Genomic DNA, 25,346 nt, shown 5'->3' with positions numbered 1-25,346 from the left:
TCGATCATCGAAGGAGGGAACGCGCTGATGGATGATATCTCGACGCGAAGGCTGGCGGTGGCCAAGGACGTGTTCGTACGGATGCGAGGATCGTGTTTTGCGTGGCGAGTTCAACGCCGCCCGTCAACAATCGGCGACGCCGTCCATCTCCTCGTGGCGGTTCCGTCCAACTCCTATTGCAATCTTGCTTCCTGAGGCGTCGTCTGGTACGGTAGTCCTGGGAACGCGGCGCCCGCTGCCGTTGCAGCTGCGGCTGCGGCCGCTGGCAACCCCGCAGCCGCACCTGGTAGCGTCGCGTACGTATACGGCGTCACGTAACTCGCTGCTGCCGCGTTCGCTGGAAAAAGAACAAACAACACCGCTCTCTGAGCACGAGTGCTTCGAACGTCTTCGATTTCGAGGCAGGTAATCCTTCGAGGAAGAGAAATTGGAGTCGTGCGAGCCACGGCTGTAACAACGAGGAACTGAGAATTTGGTTCTTCAGGATTTTTATTTACAGTATGGAGGGAGGATTGGGAAGTATTTGTCGGTGGTTTTAACCGTTTGCACATCTCGATTTTAGTTAGAGTTAATGCAATATGTCAAGAAGATTTTTCAGACTAATTCAGATAATTAGATTAAGAGTTGTGTCGAGGTTAATAAGGTGCAAAGGGTTAATTTTCCATGTGATGGGAATTATGAAGGTTAGAATAGAATTACCTGCACCTCTGTCGTGAACAAAAGTTTTAAATTGTACCGCGTCTCGACTAAATTTTACATTGATCCGAGATCAATTTTCGAGTTTATGTCGAGACGATCAGTCGCGCGATAAAAGCTTACTGACTACTGTCACCCATTGTGACATACTTCCCACCACCACCGTAGACAGCACATCAGAGCAATGACAAAAATTTGCATGTCGATCGTGTTGAATGCGAAGCCAACATAAGCATGCAAAAATGTTTGATCACCAGCTATTAAACTCTATCTGTTAACGTGTACCGACAGCAGAACATTCCAGCGCAAAATTAAAGAAACCTTTATGTACAAGCATTTCTCATGTGATCCTTGGTGACATACGATTAGTGTACTGTAACGTAAAAAATTAACCAAATAAATCATAGACCGCTTCAGACAAACTTCGAACACAAAACAGATTGCAGAAAGTTCTCCTGCTAAATGCAAAGTCGATTACTTTACGACAACCGGCTTAATTCAGTGTGGAAACAAGAAAAAAAGGGGGGGTAGAAAACATACGCTCTAACTCAATTTGAAGAAGCGATAAATGGAACGAGCAGAAAATGTCCTCGGCAAGATTCCCACTAAAAGGGTATGTACAAGATGAATTCAGCTTTCGTCACTTTGTGTATCAATCTCTTTCGAAGGTGTTCTCACGCTGGGAAAATGGCGGCGAATTACCTTTAAATCGCTACAGTAGCAAAATCTGACAAGTGCGTGGACACGTGCAAGTTTCAACTATTTGTTAATTGATTTTTACTAACAACTACCTTGTTACGCAAACTATATCAACTGTGCTGTAGCTTCCACGAAACATGCAGTTTTTCTACGAACAACTTCAAAAGTACCGAAATATGTCGTACGCGCATGCGTTGGAACGTTCAAATGTACGGGGTGCTTGACTGCAGGGGTATCAGAATGAAAGAGATGATTCTATAGGATGAATTGGAATCAAAACGAAGAATAACAATATCGCGTTTTGCGCTTGGTTTTTTGAGAAAATTTACTGTGAAAATCGTTGGTGCATGCGTGCAGTAATGGTAAAAGCTTGTAAGTCAACATAATGGGAGTGCTTCCACATAATTAAGACTTCATTACGTGTCGCATTCCCTTATGGACTTTTACCATAAATACACGCGTATCTCGTGGACTTTCAAAATTATTTCTCTCGTAAACCGAACTTTAAACGTCATTTTGTTAGCCTTCACCCCTTACTTCAATCTCCATAATCACCCCTTACGTTCCGATCCAACTACAGCCGAACACCCCGTATTATTTCCCCTTTGACATCCGACAAAAACATTATAAACTTACAAAACCCCAAATTACTAACAATTCTGAATTTCATATAGTACAACAATCTCTTAAACATGAATATTAAAACCAAGCGTTCCCCAAACAAGAAAAAAAGAAAAAAAAAGAAGCTACAACGTCCAACGTAAGACCAAAGGCCTCTAAAACGACTCGAAGCGAGAAAAAAGATCTAGTGGGAATCTTGCAGGGATCCCACAACGGAAGTTGAACCGCTCCTAAACGGACACAAGACGGCACAACCCTCTCATCCTCCCCTCGTTCCCTCGATCACTCTCTCTCACGCGTTCACACCGTTTGCATCGCATTCCGTCTGTTCAAGTGCGTTTGGTTCGTTTCTAATAGTTTTCTACCGTTGCTACGTAGCACGGACGGCAGAAATGGCGGCAAGAGAGCTTTCTCCAATCGTTGGTGCGCCAGCACCGCAGGGCTGCTGCTACCGTTGTGCTGCTGGTGGTGGTGTATCAGCCCGTTGCTGTCCTTGCTCTGGACACTTTTCAAACACATACCAGCCGCGGCCGCGCTGGTATACGGATACGCCTCCGCGAAATTGTACGGTGTTCCCGGATACGATGCGGCCGCAGCCGCGACGTTCTGGTACTCGTAGAACTGGGACGCGGCCGCCATCGCCGCCGCGTGGGTCAACTGCGTCGCCGGAAGCGGCACCAGGCCACCTGGCGCCGCAGCCGCCAGGTAAGGCGACTGGTACACGTACCCCGGTGGCACCCTGAAATCAAAATCGTACGGCTGTTAGCTGGACCCGCGATCGAACGCCACGCGTGCGTTATACATATAGTACATTCAGTACGAAGAATACTCGCTGACCGATCATGGTGGACTAAGGCTAGCGGTACCAGTTTATCGAGTCACCTCGAGGCCGCGTTCATCCCTCTTGTTGGTTACCGTCGAGCGATCTAGACGCGTGTTCGTCGCGGTGGTAATTGGAGTAATTAATGGACAACGCCAATCGTGTTGGGTGTTTCAACTATTTTGTATGGGCGTGAGACGCGAGGCACTCGTAGCAAACCGTCAACTGTGATACCGTCACTTTTATGAAATGTCTGTTTGATTGATAAGACTCTTGTGGTTACTTGGAAATTTTTGAGGACGAGAATAAGCTTTTGATCGTGATAATATGGTTGGTATCATTGACTGGCTAATGTACATAGTTTTGTGGTTAAATTTATAAGAAATTATTCTTCCAACTTCCAAGATCGTACTTGAAATGAATAATATATTGGAAAATACTAAGGCAGCTACTGATTATAGCTAGCCACCGATAGGATATATCGAGTGAGCGTCGTTTCGCAGCATCTTAGTCCACCAAGATCAATTTAGTCCTACGTAATCACACTTGCTGTTCGAAACAACCCGTGGCCCATCGAGTTTCCCGCTTCCAAATCATCCCTTACCTTCTCCCAAGGTAATCAGCGGAACTTGATGGTCCACCGTAAGCTTCAACAGTACATATCTCCCTGTGCAGTTAAGAAGTTGTAGGAGTAGAGTGAAGAAAAGGATGGCGGTTGGATTTCTTTCTTTTTTCTTTTTTTTCTTTACGCGCGTCGATCTGTGTGCAGGGTGAGAAAACGTTCCGCGCGCGCAGGCCGAGCGGAGCACCGGTTCCACAATTAAGATAAACGATTTATCGGAAAAGCGTTTGGCGCTAACTTTCTCGAACAGATAACACGATGATCGCTAATGGACTCGGACTTGGCGTTACTGTGTTACAGTACCCGGTCGTATTTGCATCCCGCACGTTCTACAGCTGTAAAATGCCGGTGAACTTGGTCCGGAAACACGGTGCAAAATAAACGATCGTTAAACCGTGGCTTGCATAGGGTCGACAATAAACAGTGACTGCAAAAAGTGCTGGCGTGCAGCCGTATTTTCCAATAAGTCGCTTTCCGATTGAAGTCTGTCTTTTATCTACTCGGTATCAAAGTTTAATGGTCGTGCGTTTAATACTTTCAAATAAATATGCGATGGTGTGACGATCAGTTTTGTACCCGCTGCACGACTCAGTCATGGATATCCCGCCATATTTTACCCACATATGCGTCCCTGTCGGTCACGCTTTGCCAGTAATGGAGTCCACATGTGGAAAATCAATTATGGAATATTCTAATGTGGAATTTCTTTATTATAATTGGTTTGCGTTCAATATTTAACTAGTTTCGGGGTTCTCGACTATGGTTGCATTAATTCTTTCAACATTTACTGTGTCGTACGAACAGCTCTGACACGACTATACCAATCTTGGCGCGTTCTTAACAACGAAATCTTAAAACGTAACGTGTGAACTGCCGCAGTGATGAACGAATAATTGCAATAAACTCCATAATTAATTGATCACACGTGGTCCACGTGATCGACAATGTGTGGCCAGCAGAAACGCGGTGAACCAAAATGGCGGAACATTCGAGCCAGCCAGACTCACGGCTGTTATTGTCTACCCTCTGTTTCTACCGTTCCCAGAGATAATAACTGTGCCAGAAAGCTGTCAGAAACACAGTCGCGCGATAAACAAACAGTCGTTAAACCGTGGCTGGTAGAACAGAAAATTGGCGGCCATTCGTTTCGCCCCGCGTGATTTCCCGTGGAAACACGTGTCAACGAATCGGCGATCAATCCCCGCGTTATGCGAAACCGTACCGTGATCTAACGTTCGATAGCTGAATCCGAGTATTATCCACGGTTTTATGCCGCCGTCCGAATGTTACTTTTACGTGCGCCATCGAAACGATATATTGCTCGATAGCGGCGCATTAAACCGCGGCTGTGTCGCGTTCGTGTGGGAATTATTTCGACGCGTGAGCAGAGGATAAGTAGTGGGGGACAGGTGGACGGAAAGCGACGCGTTATGAGAGTGGTAACAATGTGGTATCACTAAGGCGTGACAAGAAAAAAAAAAAAGAAAAAAGAAAGAAAAAAAGAAAAAAAGGTAATAAATGCGCAACAAATCCAATAAAAAAAAAAGAAAAGTGACAGAAAAAGTAAAAAAGAAATCCTCAACGTGTCGGCAAAACAACAACAAACCAACGTCAAACGTGTGTGTGTGTGTGTGGGTCATTTCACGAATATATAAAGATACTTCTCGGTACACGGCACACGATTACCTAACACCAACGTTAGTAATTGTACCTAAAATTCACAGGCGTATAAGAAAGAAAAAGAAAAGTGATATACGTTCTCCACGGCAGTGCCTCTGTCTCTCTCTCTCTTTTCCCCTCTTTTCCTTTTTTTTTTCAACGCAAAAAGGTTCGCGTGCGAAAAACCCGCCGCCCCGACTCGCTTCTCCGTCGCCCGTCCTCCGATTTTTAAATACGTGACGCGATCCTTCGACCGTAATCACCCTTCGATTCGAATTCAATTATTTCTCGTCGAATTGCCCGCGTCGGTGTAACTATAGCCATCGTGATCTAAATTAAATTAGTACAACTTAATTAGAACGTGTGTAACCTCAACTATGTCTGATAATTAAAGCGTTCCACGATTTAGTTGCGAAATAAACTAAAATATAGCGTGTACGATAATTTAGCTGTAAATAGTGAAATTTCGTGAAATTTCTGCGTGGCTAACTGTGCAACGATTCCCGTTTGTTATTTTATAACAAATGAATTGACGGTAACTCGCGTAAGGACACATAGACACAGGGGACAGCCCTGAACTTTTTAACGGATCGATAATAGCTAGTGTCCAGTCCACGAAGGAAATCAATATGTTGTCCTGTGGCTTCGAACGGATAGTTCGTTCACTTCCTCGAATTAATGCACACCGGCATAAATTAGTGGACACTCGAAAATATCTAGACTCACCTATAACCCAATTTATCCACGCTTGTAAAGCAAAATTCTTCGAAAATCGATTCTTAGGACAAAAAGAACCAAAATAAACAAATGTGACCACTAAGCATATTTAAATAATTGTGATCAAGAGTCAAAGAGAAATATAGGAACAGAATCTCTGTCTAATGGTAAATTAAATATTTGCAATAACAGAAGGATGACTGACAGGTTGACAAATGCTGAAAAACTGAATGAATGAAAATGTATGATAGGAGCGCAATGGAAAGCGGACGAGTAACGACGCTAATCGTGGATACATTTTAATGGAAATTTTGAAATAAACGCTACGCGACTGAGCCTGGCCTCTACAAGAACGCGTCAGAGAGCATCACCTGCTGCATCATTTCTTTTTTTGTCGAATCGATCGGCTGGAAGATTAGTTTATCGGCGATCATCATAAAAATATTACACTTGGCTTGTTACCAGATGGCTACCAGATGCTTTCCCCGGTTCTGACAATTTCCGCCGCACGAGAACTTCACGCCAAGTTTACGGAAATTAATAGGATATTTAGAATCGTGTTTATTTCCATGCCTGAATATTTCTGCCTAGCCCCGAATCACGGCAAAATAAACTGATTTGTAAGTAAGAGTCTTCGCTCTAATGGCCATTTCCGTCACCTGAAGTGAGTGCCACTTGCTGTACGCGCAGACCCTCGTCTGGTACGATGGAAAAGTTACGAGGATGCCCTCTCGTTAAGTCATTTCGTCCATATTTTTCAACAGAAAATGAGCGTGGAAATTGCGAGTGAAACTGTCGATTCTATTCGAAGTAGAAATAATTTTCTTACAGTTTCATATGTAAGAATTATGCAAAATATTTGGTTAATTTTGGAGAAAAATTGAAGGAGTTATTGCAGAAGCTAAAGTAAGGCAAAAGTAAAGAGTAACAAAGTTACGATTGGACCTTGGTTTTCGAGAACAATGACTTTAAAAATCCAACCACGCGTGGGCTAATGGCGAGCGTAAGATGGCATTAATTCCCATAAGATGGCGGGGCGGATAACGAAATCCAATATGAATGCATGTGGACGTATCCGCGTTGCGTTTGCCAGTTCTTTTTATCAAAAATGAAGTCTTAGACGATACATTATTATTCTGAATTTTCATCTTACTTTGACTTCCAGAATCACTGACTGAAATTTCATTCAGAGCATAATTCGGTCGGCTAGATAGTTGCAAGGTTAAACATTGATCGTTTTTATTACCCTGTACTTCCAGTTTCAACGCGAATACTCCAAGTTCGACGTCTGAAAAGGACTTCGAATGGCGAAAGGCGGCATTGAACATCCGCGTTCAGAGAATCGCAATCCAGACCTTGGGCGATTAAATGAATTCACGAAATCATCTCGTCTACTCTCGCATGATCTTTTTTTTTCTTCCTTTTTTTGTTCTACCATTTTCTATTGAATTTATCTTGCTGACGCATCTTTGCTGCGGTCTGTGCATTATGGATGGCTCGCGTGTCCTCAACCCCACTTTTTCTGCTCTGCGTGTTTTTATTTTACTCCCACCCTCCTCCGTTTCTTCGTACACTTGTGTCTTCGTGGTCGTACGTACCGTCCAATTCGAATTGCGCTTCGTACGACTGACAGCCGTGCACAGAGAAATCTGGTCAACCGAACGCGGTCAAACTGTATCGATGGTACCGTATAACACGAACTGGCGTTATTTGCAATAACATTTTGCCGTGGTAGATGCGACAGACACATGTAACAGAGATTCCATTCAAGATGATGGATTAACATTGAAAGAACCGATTTCATCAGCGCTCGTAATTTTCATGGACACCAGAAGAAGACATCAGCAAAGTCCATTACATAGTTTAAAATTTTTTATAAAATTGTTCCCTTTATTTTTATTTCCATGCTACTATAATATCTAGAAAAACTTGTTTTATCGCTTGTTGTAAACACTCGAATAGGTCGCTATTGGAGTAACCATGAACACGTGTATCAAATAGTGCACGCAAATTATCATAATTAATAATCATTTATACGCCACTAACGCGCGATTAAATGTAAGTAAAAAAAAACAAAGCGGAACTAAGTCCTCGCAAACACGATTCTTTTATATAAGTGCCCGAAGGATATGAATGTTTCTTGTTACTAATCGGAAGTGTGCATCGATAAATCGCACAATTAATCCCCGACTAACGGGACATTTTTATTAAACACAGAGCGACGTACGTCGCGCACTGTTCGTCTAATTAAAAGCCGATCGCGACCAGCAGACTTACATCTGACGTGATAACACGGGAATCGGCGAGGGAAATGACTAATTGCCTGCAACGAGTTCGACGTAACTGTAATAGAATAATTTCCAAGTAATAACGAACGATCGCTCAATAACCCACGTCCTTGGGACAGTCGCGTAAAAACGTGGCAGCTGTTTTAATGGTCAGCACAATTTTCACGATGAGAAATTGTCTGGCGACACGTCGCGGCGAGGGTGCGCGGGGGGTGAAATTTTTCATACGATCGATGGAACCCGTGGGCGTGCTTGTACGCGCGAGGAGAAGGAAAAAAGGAAAAGGAAAACCGTGTGGCAGAATTTCGCGCGGAATTAACCGTGGCTGTGGCTTCGCTGCTAACGTTCTTCGAATGAAAATGTCGCCGTTTCCGTTCCACTCCGATTCGATGAGAATAGATACCAGCGGCGATAAATTCGTGAAACTCCAGGACATTATTAATTCAGTCGTCGACACTTTAATTTGATAACTCTTCCGACATACGAAGGAATTTTTATACCGTCTGGTAAAATATGTATATTACAGCACACGTTACATACGATGGACGTCACGTAATGGTATTAACTTCGTCTACCAAACAGTATCGATGTATCGAGATATATCGAGTCTCTTTTGAAAAAGAAGTCTCCAATTTCGAAAGGAACGAGGTATTAATGCATGGACCAAAATGCAAGGTTATGCTTATTTAAATATAGGCAGTCATTTCGAAGCGAGACCGCGAAGAGGCCACAACGGAATTAATAACTTGGCATTTAAATGCACGGTGTCATTCGACAACGCGGTGTTTCTCGATATTGCGAACGTAGAAATGTGGAGAGTGCGAGGATGCGTTGTGTCTGAATAAAAATAATTCACTTGGCAAGTTCAGGTGTTTCATACGCGTTTCAACTGTTTCACGACAAAACTTACTTATCCGAAGAAGAACATAGAGCAGATTTGAACAAGAAAATCAAAATTAACATTTTAGTTACACTATTACTGGCGACATTTTATAAATCTTCTATACAGTAACTTCTTGCTCGATTATTCTCAAAGACCCAACAACAGTTCAGAAACTAAAAAAAAAAGGGAGTATCTGAAATTCGCGAACAAACAAATAAACAAACATTCGAAAGAAAAAAAAGAAGAGGACATCGAAACAATGTCGAAGAATCGCTACGCGCGGTTCTCCGCGGAACCACGAGCGGAAATATCGGCGCACGACAGAGGGTTGCGAGGAGGGGGTGGAAGGCGGCCGGGTTGAAGACATAGATGGATAGATGGATGAATAGATGGGCATCGAGATAGACAGACAAGAAAGAGAAAGAAAGAGAGAGAGAGCAAGAGAGAGAGAGAGAGAGAAACGAGAAAGTCGTTTCGTAGTCACGAAAAGGTCTGCGCTGTCCTTTCGTGACGGATCTAAGTGACCACCCTCGATTTCCGCCGCAAAGTGGCCGTACACCCGCGATTAGGATCTACTGATTGCGCGAGGTAACGTGAGGGCGGATGGTTGAACAACGTTGCTTAATCGTTCCCTTCGTGCGTGCACGCTCTCCCAAGGACTCGCATAGCCAAGTATGCGCGACGCTCGTTACGGGGTTGGCCAGGAGGGTTGCAGGAGGCGCGTTAAAAACCGCTGGAACGCTTTGGCTAACCTCAGACGGGCCGAAACGGAAGCACCGTGGTCTAATTGATACTGGCTGGTTTCCTTCGAACCATTGCCGCACAATTCTAACCTTGAAGACGCAGTTCTCCTTTGTCACTTTTGTTACAACGTAACTACGCGTTACGCGTACTCTTCTCTTTGTAATAGAACACTTGTACACATATGAGAATGCGTTACAAGATCAGGTCTGTTGGGGCGCGTCGTTTGCGCGCGGTGAAACAATTGCTGGTGGATTTAAGAAGTTCGAAGTTGGAGTTGTAGAGCGGTGGACTTGATGAAATAGCTTTAACGTGGAGGGAACGTGAATTGTTGATTTACTAAAGCCAGTTTAACTTAGACTTTGGACGCGAATATAGGTTTTATTATACTGGATTCTTGTTGTTTTTGAAGATTCTTTAAAACTGTAGTGAATCACCTTCGAGATCTGAAAATTCAGGTTAGAATGGCGAGAGAAATTATTCGATCGAATTTAATTACGAGAAGTTCTGCTTCAGAACATTGATCTGTAAAATAAACTTATTTCGAAAGTTCTTCATTATTTCTCGAGCTAATTTCGATTATACAAGTACGTGTATAATAACGTAATAATATAGTGAAATTTGCTAATGGAGCTACGGTTGAGCCAAAAACTCTCAAAGAACCGATGCAACCAGCCGAAATTGGTCGTTCCTGGCAAATTTGAGCCGCATCGGCGGAAGACTCGGCGAAAGAACGGATGCGCTGTTCCTGTTCGCGTTTCACACGCGCGGAATTCATTTTCACGCGTAATTTCCGCGGAACGTTAGTATTTCGAGGCTCCGAGAGGTGTCCCACATAATATTATCGGGGCTTCGCTTATACATGGACGTGTGACGGCACGTGTGCCAGGTGGTCGTGCAGCAATTTTCTCCTCGGTGTGTTTCCGCGTTGCGTGTCGATGAGTACCGTACTTTCGTACGCGTGCATGCAGCCCCGCACACCTGTGCGTAAAAACGTCCATGTGCAACTTGGCGAACGCGCGCGTATTCACCTTCTGCGGGCCACCTCCGGGCGCGTGTTCGTGTACGTGTGTACGCGGAGAGTCGATGCGCAGAGCGGAAACCGTGCGAGCGCCGGCGCCGTGGATAATCCAATGGGATCATCTGCCAATCCTTGGAAAGCAGAACAGACCAATGGTGACTGCTCGAGGGTGGTTCCTCGAACGACTTAATTGTTCCTCCGTTAACGCGATCTTTGCACTCGATTTCGAGCACCGCGTACCTTCACGGAACCCCGTCGAAAAGGGTGAGATGTACAGAACTCGAAGTGTGGACGAGATTGAACGTCGCGAATAGGGCGAGTAGATTAGAATGATTGAGTACGAAAAGACTCGAAGACGTCTGAAGAAACTCTTTCAAATTAACAAAGTTCGAGTACATCGATTGATCTAAATAAATGTACATGACACTTATAAAATTACTTGGAAAATTGAAGTACAAGGGCTTGGCTATCGTATCGATGCAGAGTGCTGCTATGTAGCAACGTGTTAGAACTGTTTCTTTCTTCGAGTATCGGTTGTATCGGTTACGTAAGGAGAAAAAAGAAGCGACAAAGTTTCGATGAGAGACGATATCACGGGAACGAAAATAGAAATTTATCTTGTCGAAGACACGCTGTTACTCATCGAAAAAAAGTGATTATTCATGGTCACGAAGATATCGGGGACAGTAAATCGTGTTCGAGGGGCGCGCGAAAAATGACCGCCTCGCCGAACTGCAACTCGAAACGCGACGTCCAGCGGGATTCGTTTTACGATGACTTCGAACACTTCGTTTCCCGGCAAACGCTATTAATCGTGCCCGTAGGCTCTCTAGAATGTTTGCCTCTCGTAAAACGGTGCGGGTCGCGTTTGCCGAATGAGTGACAGCGACAGGTGAACAGTGGCATCGACAATGAAAATAGAAACAGACGTTCTGCACGCCGCGCTCCCTTCCAAGAGCAATATATCAACTATGACAAACCGCTGGATAATTTTGATAGAGACGTTCTGGCTCGTCCACCTTGCTTCGCAACGCGAACGTTGCAGCGTGAAAATCTAGGTTGGCTAACAGTTGTTTTCACGATCATTTTCCAACAATTAATTAGTCCACATAACACTACTGCTCGAACCGACGAAACAATACAACCATCTATTTCCTTAACCTCGCTGCCCAATCAGAACTTGAAACGCCTAATCTTTATAATTCCACAATTAAACATTCTAGCTTTCACATTTAACATTTTATGTACAATTCTTTACTGGAATATCCTGAAATCGTTAAATCGATGACGTTCGTTGCGACAAATGAAGGAGCCATCGAGCAGCTGATTGAAGAAGAAGTATACCACAGGGGCAAACAAAAAAATGGCGACCAGTGACATCAGCGGAAATAGACATTCTCGTTAACAGTCTGCTCTTTGTTGCTTCGCTCTGAAGGGAAGGGACAGTTTTAATTCGTGTTAGAAGTCCTCTCGTAGGAACCGTCGGGGCTCGAACGTAGAAGCTGACACGGGGGACAGGTGGATCTAAATAAAGATTGGACCAACGCCAGAACCGGCAAGATGGCCGACCCGAGACGCGAGGCGTGTCGCCCTCGTCGTCGTCGTCGTCGTTGTCGTCGTCGTCGTCGTGCTCGTCGTACTCGTCGTCATCGTCGTTGCCGTCGTCGACGCTGCTCGGTTATGATAGCTTACGACACCACGGATTTACCAGCACCGAGAAAACCGCCTCTGACGTACGGAACGTCCCCTGGCCGGTGTTGGATTTCACTTTTCCACCTACGTTCCGCTAATTTGAGGACACGTGCTTCGCAATAAGGATCTACGACCACGCGTTCGACGTAAATGATATTCTCGCCGGTTCAGATGTACACCCTCGCGTTAATAATACGCCCGGATGTCCGCGTCCGTGGAATCTGCGCGGTCGTTCGACGGCGAATCATTTCTCGCGAATCTCTTCGCGTCTCCACCAGTCGACGATCGCGTATCTTTCGCTAATATCGTTTGTAATCTGGCTATCTTTCGTCTGGTTCAAGTCTTTTTTTTATTCCTAGCTATTCTTCAAATCTGAGCGTATTTGATCATTTTTACGAAAGCTTTATCGTGTTTTAATGATTCGTCGAGTCGAACGTTCGAAACGTTTTGTAAGTCAAAGTGGAATTGTAGATACGAGAATTTGCGAGTCAAATTTGTTGTTTAATTCTAGAAAGAAAATTACTTACATAAAAGTGAACTTAACATCGCAACGAAGGTATCCGAATTGGAGTACCTATTTTATTCGATTCCCTTCCCGTGTCTTTCAACCGAGACTCCTGTTTCGATGATTTCTCGATAATAAAATGACCAGTTTGTCTTCTCAATTTTTCTACTTATTCGCATAATATCACTGAATAATTAACTTCGAATCTCTGCGCGCATTATCCATCGATACTTAACGCGGTGTGGATATAATTCAAAATTTCTTAGATCGTTAACCGCTGTTCCTTTTCCCCTCGAGGCCCTAAGAGACTGTCACGGTTACTCGTTCTTTTTTTCGTCAGACGAGAAAAGTCGGGGCGCCTCCCGCTGTCTTTCGATCCGAGCAAGAGCATTTGTTTTCAATCCCTCTGATACCACGTCGAAACGGAAGAGAAGTTTTCACGCGTGTAATTCAAATAAGCGCGAGAACAACCGCGTAACGTCTCATTCGCGTGAATCGACAGTGGCTGAAAAAAAGAGAACCGAAACCGTAGAGATGCGCTTCGACTGGTAACAAAAACAAAAAAAAAAAAAAATAACCAAAGTAGCTCGTTCTCTTTTCGTTTCCCAATGACAGACGGTACACCGTGTTATATTAAAAGTTCAAAAAACCACCACGTACAACACCAAAAAATACAACACCAATAGCGACACCAAGTGTAGTGTAAGCCTTCACCACACACACAAGGTTATTAATATTATAAATGGTTAGCGGAGCCTGTACACTCGACGAATCTCCGTTTCATCTAAACAAAATTCGTCCATACACCAAAATGGTAATGCGTTAGTAAATACAGTGTGTAACCTCGTTCGTCTCGCGGTCGAATTTCGAAAGGAAAAGAAAAAGTAAAAAGGAACCATCGAACGTGTCCACGCGCGGAAGTTATCGTGGGGCGGAAGATAACCGATACCGTGGAAACGCTACGAGAATTTTGTTAGTTAAACAGGAGTAAATTGTATTTCCACTTCCCTCCTTGTTTTTTCTTTTTTTTTTCTTTTCGTTTCTTATTTCTTTTCTTACTTCTTCCACTCTATCTCCCCTCTCTCGTAACGATACTGCCTTTCGATACTGTTCGATGTCTCCACGAATTTCTATGCTACATCGAAGAATCTGACTGGGCCAAACGAGGTAAACCGCGATAAAATCGATTGGCGCGATGAAAAATGAATGAACGTTGGCCGTGTATCGCGGCGGTGCGGGTCGATTTCCGGCGAAAAATACGGGAGATCCGCCGCTTCGGAGAACCGGCCGTATCGTTCATAATTCAACGGAACTCTACCGTACACGGTTAATCTCTTCTCGCTATTTCGTCGCTGTTTCCACTCCTCGTTCCCTTTTTTACACGGAATCGCTGGCAAATCGCGTGTTTCGCGCGAGTCGCTCGCGAAAACTCGGCGAGATTACGCGAGCTAGTTCAAATCGGGACGAATAAACAATTACCATCGCTGAGCGCGTTGCTTTTACGTCAAACGCTGTACAAGGTGTCCGTTTAAAAATTCCGCGCGCGCGCGACTTAAACCAGCTGAAATTTCGCGCCATAGATTTAGAGCGATTTACACTTGATAGATCGTAACCCGCATTGGAGCCATCTGCGTGACTTTCAGATTATTTGCGACAATATCGTGTAGAAAATTGTTAGCCAATTTATTGTCATTGATACGGACAATGTCATGATAAATTGCTGATAGCAATTGGTTTAAAAGTAGCCATTTTTTTCATGGCCAAACCCATCGTTAGTTCCAGTTTAGAAATTCGTGTGCAATATTTTACGACACCCGAGTAAATGTAGGTTAATTATTGCTTTATTGCCTCATCGCAAATCATCCGAGTGGACACCTTGTACAGTTCATACGACAATTATGGGAATTCGAAAGACAAGCTGCCGCGGCGGTTCCGCTGAGTTCCGGTCGATCGAGGTTTAAACGAAGACCCGCCACCAAGAAAAGACAAACCAAAATGAACAAAAAAGAAAAAATTCAGAAAACAGTGCACGCGTGAACGGATTGAAATTTAGAAAGAAACAGAACACTTGGCATCAAAATTAAACCGAAGTGAGACAGACTCCATATAATAAAACGAAATACAAGAAAAAATTCCTTCGAATCACGTGAATCGTTCTAACATTCCGCTACCAAACGCTGCCGATCGAGGATCGATCCAGCAACGTTCGATGGCGAACCGACGCGTCCGTTCGTGTCGCAGAATTCGACTTTTAAGACACAATACCCATCGCCTCGCTGTTATTACCCCGTCCATCGAATTAATATGTAGATTATTACAGAAAGAAAAAAAAGAAAAAGAAAAAAAAATTAATCAGACAATCCCTATTAAGATCAGATAATTGTACATAACGTTATCATTATTATAATTAATATTAATATTAATATTATTGCGATTATTGTGATTATGTTGATTAAGAAAAAGAGTGTAAAAGAGTAAAGACCAAAAAAGTCAAAACCAGTAACAAACAAATCTCTCAGCAACCGCAATCATTGTCATATCACTTCACGTCAACCTCATCAAGAAAGAAGAAACAAAAAACACAACCAAAAAAATACAGTGTAGCAGAAGAAGAGGCCGATCCTCGGAAGTCTTTGACATTTGTAGAAACAAATTCGTGGATACTCATGGCTTCTGATACGTGTGCGTGTGCCGCGTTCTTTCTCTCTTTCTCTCTCTCTCTCTTTCTCTCTTTTTCTCTCTTTCTCCCTCCCTCTCTCCCTTTTCATCGATTGCAAATATCATCCTGCCCCTTCTTTCCTGTTTCATTCTTATATATATATATTTTTTTTTAGTGCTTTCTCTCACGTTATCTTTTATCGTCTCTCTGACTCTTTCCATTCATCTCTCTCTAAATAGTGTCATTTTTTTCGCTTTTGTTATTTGCGCTCCTTAGAACGGCCCTTGGCGCTCTCAAGGATCTCGAAAAGGGAATTCTCTGCTTGCTCCCTTACGCGCATGCGTCAGGATGCTGAAACGTTATATATAGTCTGTCTTTAAAAAAACATTCAAATGTTGTCAAACGATCGAGTACCCTCGTTTCTCGATCTCTCGGTTATTTCTTTACAATCTACAATTTTTCCCTTACTTCTCTACCGACCTCTATCACAGATTTCTCGCTCCCCTAAAATTCTCCCCTCTTTTCGTCGCACGTACGTGGCGAATGAAAAAGTTGTGACCGAAAAACTGGAGAAAAATCGCTCGAAACGTACACCTATATATTATGTTTATCAGAATTTTATACCGAAAGACTTGATCGTGTTAAAAAAAAAAAGAAATGTTTGAGAAACGGCCTCGAAGTGGCGTGAAAAAGAAATGTACACCGAACGATCATCACGCTCGCTAATTCAAAACCGAACAATCGTTGGTTCGCGTTTCGATCTGCTCGTGTTCGATCAGTCGCGGACGTCGCGACTCGAAATCTTTTTTTTTTTCATTTTAAATAACGGGAACGTTAGCGAGGACTCCTCTTGACTTACGCTAGTCTCCCGTTTACTACGATAATTACAACACCGTGGTATATATATGTTCGCAACGTATCTGGACAAATCACATCAACGTGGACTCACCCATATTGGCCAGGAAGGACTGCCGGGTAGCCAGCTCGGATGCCAGCAGCGAACGGGAATGCTGAAATCATAAACAATTCGGAGTTAATCCTATTTACGTTTCTAATGGCCAGCCCTGAACTCGAACACCCGTGTTCGTGTAAATCGAACATCCTGTTCATCGCGGATACCTCTACGTATTCCCTTCGATCCACACGGTTTGCTCGAGCGCGTTCTTTTTCTCGCGAAACTCTGGCTCGCACGTAACGATCGAGACGCGAAGTTAATGAAAAGATCAAGAATTCATGCTACGATCGTTGGGATAATTGTTACGGTAAAACGAGTAGTCTGAAACTTATTTCGCCGTGAATGAAATTATATCGTCGCGAGGGAGAGCTTCGAAATAAGATCGACTTCGAGGACCGGTTCCATACTGCGTGAAACAATTTTACTTTCTTTTCGTTTCTAAAGGTTATTAAAACGATATTAACATTGTAGAAATCGTTTAATCGCAGACGTCAATGTGTTTCATTTCTGGCGAAAATGTAGCGCGACTGTTGTGAAGACGCGTGTAAGGAAATACGTGAAAATGTTCGCATACTGTAAGAATAATGTGCGTAACAGCATACGCTTTACATACATTTCTGTTCTACCGGTGATTAAGAATATCGTCTTCTAAATATTTCCTTATAGTTAACAATAATCACGAAACAACCAAGCAATATCAAAGATTCGTATGCGACATAAGAAATACGGTATGAAAAATGGCAAAAAGTGTCTCACAATAAGCATGCGTTGAAAAGATTAATATACATAAACAGTTTGAATACATTAGATCGATAGAGCGCTTCTTAAGACGAGAAACGATTATTCTTTTCCTACGAAAATCTATTTCAAACATTAAATGTCACTTCGCAAGTGAAGGAAGTAAAGGAGAATATCGAAACCTCTATCCCTTGCTTTTTCCGTCAGCGAAAAGCTGTTAAATTCTGAAATAAGGTATCGTTATTGTCGTATGAGTTCAGATTGAATTCCAATAATCGTCGATTTCGCATTCCACGCAAATAAATTAAATCAACGCGTTAAATTACGGGAGCAGCTCGAATTTGACTTGTAAATGGGGACGCAACCGTCTACGCGAGAGATATCGCAGACCGATTCGAAGTTGGAAATGATTTTTGCGCGTCGGGAAGGGAAAAGAAACAAAGGGGGGACCGGCACTCGGGTTAAGGCAATTTTAGACTTAGGTGCCGAAGCGCCAAGCTATGTTGGCTTGGAGCCATCGCGGCATTTCGAGACCAGCGACTGTGGGGGCGCTTTCCGATTTCCGCTAATGGCGCCCGCGATACGCTCGCCTCTAACATCTTCTCTGCGACGCTTTGCGCTCGAAAGCGGCGAGATTCGATTAACGCGATCCGCCAAGAGGTTCGATCCTGAATGAACCGAATATTTTAATCGAATTCCGCTGCTTGGACAGGGGATAAATTCTGGCTATCACGATTAATCTTGAACGATAAGTTAAACGTCTCATTAAGAAGACGCTGCCATAATTTCCCATCGGTAACTCGAGCGTACGTCCTCGGTATATCAAATAGAAGAATTACTACGCTCCTCGTCCAAGAAGTATATCATCCGTTACTGCGACGAATGGGATTTACCGATTTGGCCGCGTTTCAACAACGTAAAACCCACGGCAATGACGCGCAAAAATCAACCGAAAGATTAGAAATGACATCTATTCTTGCGAATCCGACGATCCACTCGAGGCAAGTATTTGGTGTCGTGTTTCTCTCGCACGAGGTAGAGAGTGATTACCCAAACGACGATAACGATTCAGTATCTATCGATTAGAAAATTTGGCTGCGAAAAGGGACGAGGGATCGATACTCGAAGCGCAACACCACTCAAGCGGTAAAAAAAAATCAAAAACATCGTCGTTCGTAGTAATACACGCGATCCGCGTTCATTCAATGATCGCGCATTGCTGAGCAAACTTACTCGCTTGTAGATTACCCCTGGGCTTAGCTCCAAGTATCGCCAGGTTGACGTTTGCTTTGCGACCGTCGATTATGGGGTTGGGGTCTTTGCACGCCCTCTCCGCTGCTGGCCTGTCTCCCATGATCACCTGCGTGCAGATCCGATCGATTATTCGACTAATCCTTCCGCTTCACCTGGATCTTACAGCCCCTCCCTTAGCAAGCCAACGGTACATGCCTCGTGTACGTACCCGGGCACTTTATGCCCGGATACACTCGTCAGGTTTCGGACAATTCCAGCTAATTAAATACCGTGAACCATCTTTTTTTTTCACTGATCCTCCTCAATTATCCCTCTTACACCATTTAACTCGCACGCATTGTGTAATATCTTGTACCGTTCAACTACTGCTTCTTGTACATCGTTCAATTTCTAACACGAAGCGCGTCGATCGATTGAGTACACCGTTTTGTCAAGTGAGAAAGTTATTTTCATTTGAAAGAAAATAAAAGTATTTAGGTAATGCTCGAGGGTGGAGACGTGTATTAATTGAGTAGCTCTGAAAAGTGGAACTAGTGAAAAATTGGTTGTGACCAATGTTCGCCAGTTGGTCTCCTATGAGATGGTAATTATTGTTGCAAGTAGTAAATTTGTTTAAGTTTCTAAACATTTCTTTTTGAGACTGTTGAATTTTCTGTCAAATGTACGATTAAAAGTCTTTGGAATTAACTGATAAAACATCAAATCCTCTAGTAACGATGTTCGTCAGTTGGTCTCCCATGAAATGGTAATTCCATCGACATAAAGACGAACGCGTATTTCTAGCAGAATTTTGCCTCGATGGACAATAGGCATTTGCATATTATCCTTTCTATGTGAGTTATGTATTTGTGATAAAACGAAAAACCGATAACGAAGTAGTACGTACGCCTTCACGGAAGAACGTTAGCGTGTACGCGAATTGAACAAAACATGTCTTTTGGATATGAGTCAACTGGTTATGTTATCATAATGAATTATCTAACCACTACCTTTGCGCACTTAACGTATTCGTTCGAGCGAGTGCTATAACGAGCAACGGTCGTAGAACTTTTTTCTGTTTTCTTTCCATAAAATAATTTAAGTCCAAGACCCACTCGAGACGACAATTTTTTAGTAACACGTCTCGATATAAAAGTACACCGAATTTCTGATGAATTTAATTATTGGAATCAGAAAAGTTTCCAAAAATCGCGCCAAATTGTACCGCTCGACTGTTCAACAACCAATTCGATTCAATTCATATTCTTGCTAAATTATCATCGATTCGATCTTAACTAAGAGAGCCATTATCATCCCCCTCAGTTTTATTCGTTCGTCGCGGAGTCATCCGCTCCGAAACTGTATCGCTACAAAGAAACTGTCATGATTTAATGCAAAACTATAACTCTAAGGTAACTAATAGTAAACGATCCAAAATAAAACTATACTTAAACCACTCACTCTAAGCTATACACAAACTCAAAGCAGGTCACAGCAACGACTATCAACCAGGAAAAAAAACTGACAAAATGTCGATTAAGTGGAGGAAAGGGGGTCGTCGACGATACTCACGAAACCGTAGCCCCTGCTCTTCCCAGTCTGCCTGTCGGTGATGACCACCGCCTCCTCGATGTCGCCGTACACGTTGAAGTGTTCCCTGAGACTTTTGTCAGTGGTGTGATAAGGTAGACCGCCGACGAACAGTTTCGTCCATGTCGTGTCTTTCTGTTGAGGAGTGGTGCCGGCTAGAGCGCCTAGGCCCGAGACGAGCTCGTCCGGGCCTGGCGCCCCAACAGCGCCCACAGCGCCAACGGCACTGAGACCAGCGGCACCAGGCATCAACATCCTCCAAATTTTGGCGAGATCACCGCCGGACGGGAGGACGACCTGCTCAATTTTGACACCTTTTGCGGTACTTTGGTCAACGCTAATCACTTCACAGGCCTACCACCATTTAGATGCCACCGGTAGTATGTTGGTTACCTGCAATTCGAACAAGTTTTTCAAATATTTAACATCCCCTGGATGATTTCCACGACAGTTTCGCGGAACTTTATCGAGGAAATGATGCGTTAGTTGTAATGTGAGAAATATCGCGGTACTGTAATTTGGGGGTTGCGTGTTCCGTGCTGGAGTTTTCGGTCGTCGAGCACGTTGACGGAGACGAGTGAAACCGAGGCGGCGAATGAAAATACTCGGCTCGTTCGGGCCTGAAGGTTTCCCTCGGCACGAAATCTTGAGGGAAGATCAGATTACCCCCCAGAAACGAAGGGCAAACGCGTGCAGGGGAAAAGCGGAGAGAGTACGCGTTTAGAATTTAATACTCGTAACGCGCGACCCTCCGACGAATCGCGTCGCCCCGCATGATCCATCCAGAAATGCCCGCGGAACGTAGACAGGCAGACGCGCGCGTGTGTCCGTTCCGTGCGAGGAAGATTTCGCGCATCCAACGACGGTACTAAACGCAGGAAGAAAGACAAAAATAAACCGTTTCTTTCCCCTCCCTTCTTGGCCCGCTACTCCCTGAGTAGGTACTGTTCTTCTACCCTCGTCCACCGATTCCCTCGAATCGATGACTCCTTCGTGCATATAAAAGGGAACAGATAAAAATCCCCTTCTGCGCGGAAGCCGGGTAGCCCTGGTTGAACGGGGAAAACCGGCGTGCCAACAGGGAACGAGACGTGGAACAGGCACCGCCGGTCGTGTTGCCGAAAGGAGAAGGACGCGGGAAGGTACCTTGAAGTAGAAGAAAAGGGCGAGCAGAGGAGGGACCCTGACCTCCATTCAAGGCTCCGTAACGGCCTGAAAAGGGAGCCAGTTTCGCTTCTGCCGCGAGAAGCGAGACCCGGCCTGGCCCAGTCTAGGTAGCCAGGGTATTTTTCGTGCTCGCACGGCTTTCGAGTTTCTGCAATGCTGCAGGCAACGATAGAGGAGGTAGAGGGCCGCGCAGAAGGGTCCCTCTCTTTACCATTTTTTCTTCCTTCCTCCGGTTCGGAGCTCTTTCACCTCCCTCTTTCTCACACTCATATTGTGCGCGCCACCAGGCACAGAGGGGCCCTGCGAATTGGGCCCTCCTTCTCTCTCGCGCTTTAGAACCTCCCTCTCTCTCTCTCGAGATCCCCTCCTGCAACCCCCCACCACACCTGCCTCACCACCACTATCAGCCGGCGTGTATACGCGCGCGACGGTGCACCACTTCTCAGCGCAGAGGGCCCTTCCTCGTCTGTTTCTGTCGGATCCCCCAAAACGACAGGCAGCTGCTGCAGAAAACCGGTGCAGCACACCGGGTATAATCATATTGTTGTATTGCCATCGGGCTCCTCCTCCACCGCCGTCGTTGCTCATTCTCTCTTTCCCTCCCGATCCTAGAGCCGAGCGCAGGCCACGCCGGGACGTTTGCTCGAGCATAAAGACCGCGTTTCTGAATTCAACTACCGTGGAAGCGACACGACCGCGTTAAGGCGAAATTACACGCCGTGGAACGGCGAGTCGCCGCGTCCGATCGAATCGGAGCGCGATCGAATTGAAACGTGAACGACAATTCCTGCAACCCGAACGGGGGACGTCCGATCGTTTCATTTCGACGGCGCGTTCGCGGCTTTATATAGGCGGTTTGATAAATGTATTAGCGGGTTACTCGGTTGCTTATCGCGCTTTTGACAGCTGCTTGGTATCTGGGTATTTCGATGGTTCAAGTACTACAGGATGATTACAGGTTGCGCAGAGTCGAAGCCGTCCAGGTGTATAGGTGCACTCAGAGATAGCACGAGAATCTCTGACGCAACAATTTATTTTATTCCTTAAATAGTTCATTTTTAACGAACGGATATTTCTCCCGTCGATTCTTCTGTGCTACGATAAATACTGTTCTAAATAGCGATGTTGTCACTTTTAATTAAACAGCGGCAAGAAATTGATTATAGTCACCGGGTCTCGATGGATTTCACAGCACTCAAACTCAGTCCGGTGCCGATAATTACGATACAGAAGAAATCAAGACGGTAACAAGAGCGAAAGGGTAGCTAATGAACGACGAAAATGGCGTCTGGCGTCTTTGTTCGGTGAAAAAAAATGTGGGAAATCTCAGGAGAAGACGCTGGCGCGTGCAAGATCCGAACAACATTGAAAATTAGAAAGTTATTTAAAACGGGAACGTTTGTGCATCTGGTTCAGTGCACAGGAATCTTCACACCGAGTCAAGTAAAACGATCCCATTAGAGGTGGTATCAACGATTCAACGGTTCCCGATTTCTCTAATTCGGCTCATTTTTCTGCGAAGATCAGAGGAAGAGAGAAAAAAATAAAAAGAAAAATAGCGAATTGTTAACGCGATCGAAAGCTACACACTACTGGTAAGATCGCAGACATGTATTTGGCGGATTTTCCTTTTAACAGACATCGTAACGGTACGACGCATCGGAAGAGGATAATTCCAACCTTTCGGGTGCTATAACCAACGATTAAAACAGCTGTAAGGGGTGGCAACAGTATAGCGGGTGTCTCGCAAATGACTTGACATACCTGTCGCCATTAATTGAATTCAACTCGTACGAAACCGTTCGAAGTCTACGTTAAACGATCGTTACACAAATAGAAAGAAACGATTTTGTTATTAGAAATTTGCATATATTAAATTTAATCATCTACACCACAGGTAGTAGACGTTCCTCGAACGAAAGGAAGGAAATTAAAATGGAGTCTAGCCGATAAAAAGTGGCGAGTCATCGTAATTGGTGAATAAACTTTATAATTTAATAGAATCATTCGGTGTGCCATGCCTAACCGGAGGAACGTTCGAATTGGAGGCGTCGAGAGTGTAATGAAAATTAGAAACTACGTCTGCGAGATGATTTTTCGATCTGAACAAGGAATGGCGCCGTTGCGATCACGTTCTGATCGCGGAGCAGCCTCGCGCGTTCGACACTGGCCGATTGCCACGCGCACGACGAAACGCACTAAAATATCTTCTCGGCCAAAGTCGCAAAGGCCAGAGTTTTCGAAAACACGGGACGACGCCTGGCCCCGTGCTCGCGCGCCGTGAACAAAATTTCGTGAAAGGAAACTTTTCATCGCGAATCAAACGACGGGACCGTTACGAGTTGAACATATGAAATTTCTCTTCTGACGCGCGCCGTTTCTGAGGTTTCCATCGTTCCCAACGAAACATCGACGATGCCACGGTTTGAGAATCATCGGATTATCTGCATCTTGTTATCGGAGCCCATGCTGGATCGTAATCGACAACGACGCAGCGCAGAAAAATGTATGTGCTACTAATTAGCGCCGGGAGAATCTAATTGCCGCCATTTTGGAGTATCTAGAAGATCGTATTTATAATTAATAGAATGTAAACGTTACTTTCGTGGCGATCAGTCACTGAAAGAGAGAATTGCTTTAAAAAAATGCGATGATACGACAAAGTTAGTCTTCAAATATTAGCAATTGCAGTATGACAGAATAAATTGACTCCTAAGAGGCATGACAATCAAATTTTTTTTTAATTTACACTAAACTGTAAGAGAATTCAAGAACCAATCGCTTAATAATGATTATAAACGAGTCGTTTATCAATGACGAGGCAGCTGGTCACGAAAGCCGGCCTAAATCCGAAATTAATACGTCCACCGGGAAATCCGGGAAGGAACGAAAAAAATAATGGTCCCGTGTTCATTTACGCCAGACGGCTGTAATCACCTGCACGCGTTTCCAGGCCTTCTGCTAAAGAGAAATCGTCGAGCCGACGTCGAGGTTTATTAATAAACGTTGTGGTACACGTGCCCGTCGTCGTGTACCCCTTTGTCGCGACGAGACCGCTGCAACGGGGGTGAAAGAGGAGCAACCGAGAGAATAAGCAGATCGGTTTACGAACGCGCAAGATGGCCTCGTCGGAAACATTCGCTCGTCGGGTAAACAGCATTTTCTGGCCGCAATTTCGGAAAATCTAGCGCGCGTTTCGCTAAAACGACGATAGAACACGCGAACGTAGCCGATACTGGTCGCCACCGCCATCGATCTGTCCTCTGAATCGTTGCACGGAGCGAGCAATGTTCGCGACAATCTAATTTTCGGACAAAATTAAGTTCGCTTGTCGGGCGTATGAAAATTGGTTACGAAACAGTAACGACAAAAGATACGGTTGCGCTGTGATATCTGCAGGAAGTATTAAATCTCTAGCGTGCAATTTAAAGCGCTTTTAGCAACCCCCAATTACCGTCTCGGCGAGACGCTCGAATATCGAGTAAATATCGTACGCGCATTCGAACAGTCGACTAACCAAGACTCCCGAGAGAATATTTACAGCGGAAAAAACTAAAAAAAAAAGGAAGAAAAGAAAAGGAAGTATCAGATACGCACCTCTAATTTTATGGTAGCACTGTTACTCGATGCACTAAAGCGTTGCTGTTTAATCCGTATGAAAAGCACCAGGGAAAGAAATTCACACCAACAACGTGGCTATCCTTCCAGCAACGAGATTATCTATCGACGATAGTGCCGACGTTGCAAATTGTTAACAGTGCGCACACGTTCAACAGCCGTTTCTCGTTACGATGATATTCGACTCGTCGGCGCGAAACCTGCGAGATACCTCAGCCGATGGTTGACATGTTCGACAGAGAGGCGATTTCGAACGCGGTAGCACCGTCGACGACACGTATCGACGAATATCACGGCTGTGCCCTTTGCTGGGTGGCGATTTTTGGTACGCGCGCACAACCGACACGAACGATGGCCCACGTGCGAGTACCGAACTGGCTGGCTTTAAGTTTGCGGTTACCGTGCCGCGCGCCAGTTCTTCA

General features: G+C 44.5%; 1 protein-coding gene across 2 annotated transcripts; it reads right to left on the bottom strand.

Moving 5' to 3' along the window:
* Positions 1–24: 24 nt before the first annotated feature.
* On the bottom strand, positions 25–25,346 carry LOC143424563 (RNA-binding protein 24). 2 transcript variants are annotated; one of them, XM_076896707.1, is made up of 6 exons: positions 24,904–25,346; positions 20,122–20,532; positions 18,550–18,676; positions 16,573–16,633; positions 2,382–2,755; positions 25–337 (listed from the first exon to the last, which is right to left on the bottom strand). In XM_076896707.1, the coding sequence occupies exons 2-6, from the start codon at positions 20,392–20,394 to the stop codon at positions 174–176; spliced, it is 999 nt and encodes a 332-aa protein (XP_076752822.1). In that variant the 5' UTR covers positions 20,395–20,532; positions 24,904–25,346; the 3' UTR covers positions 25–173. The 2 variants fall into 2 exon arrangements, with proteins under 2 accessions (XP_076752822.1, XP_076752823.1); XM_076896708.1 differs by lacking the exon at positions 24,904–25,346 and having other exon boundaries at positions 27–337; positions 2,538–2,755.

Source organism: Xylocopa sonorina, chromosome 6 (genome assembly GCF_050948175.1).
Source record: "Xylocopa sonorina isolate GNS202 chromosome 6, iyXylSono1_principal, whole genome shotgun sequence".
Classification (NCBI taxonomy): domain Eukaryota; kingdom Metazoa; phylum Arthropoda; class Insecta; order Hymenoptera; family Apidae; genus Xylocopa; species Xylocopa sonorina.
This window is presented reverse-complemented; position numbering and strand designations above follow the sequence as displayed.

Bases quoted from the DNA above. Each gene is read 5' to 3' on its own strand.
- LOC143424563 (XM_076896707.1), bottom strand. From the start codon at position 20,394: ATGTTGATGCCTGGTGCCGCTGGTCTCAGTGCCGTTGGCGCTGTGGGC. The intron at 18,677-20,121 runs GTGAGTATCGTC...ATCTGCACGCAG, and splicing joins AGAGCAGGGGCTACGGTTTC to GTGATCATGGGAGACAGGCC. The intron at 2,756-16,572 runs GTGAGTCCACGT...TTTTGATTTCAG, and splicing joins GTCCTTCCTGGCCAATATGG to GGTGCCACCGGGGTACGTGT.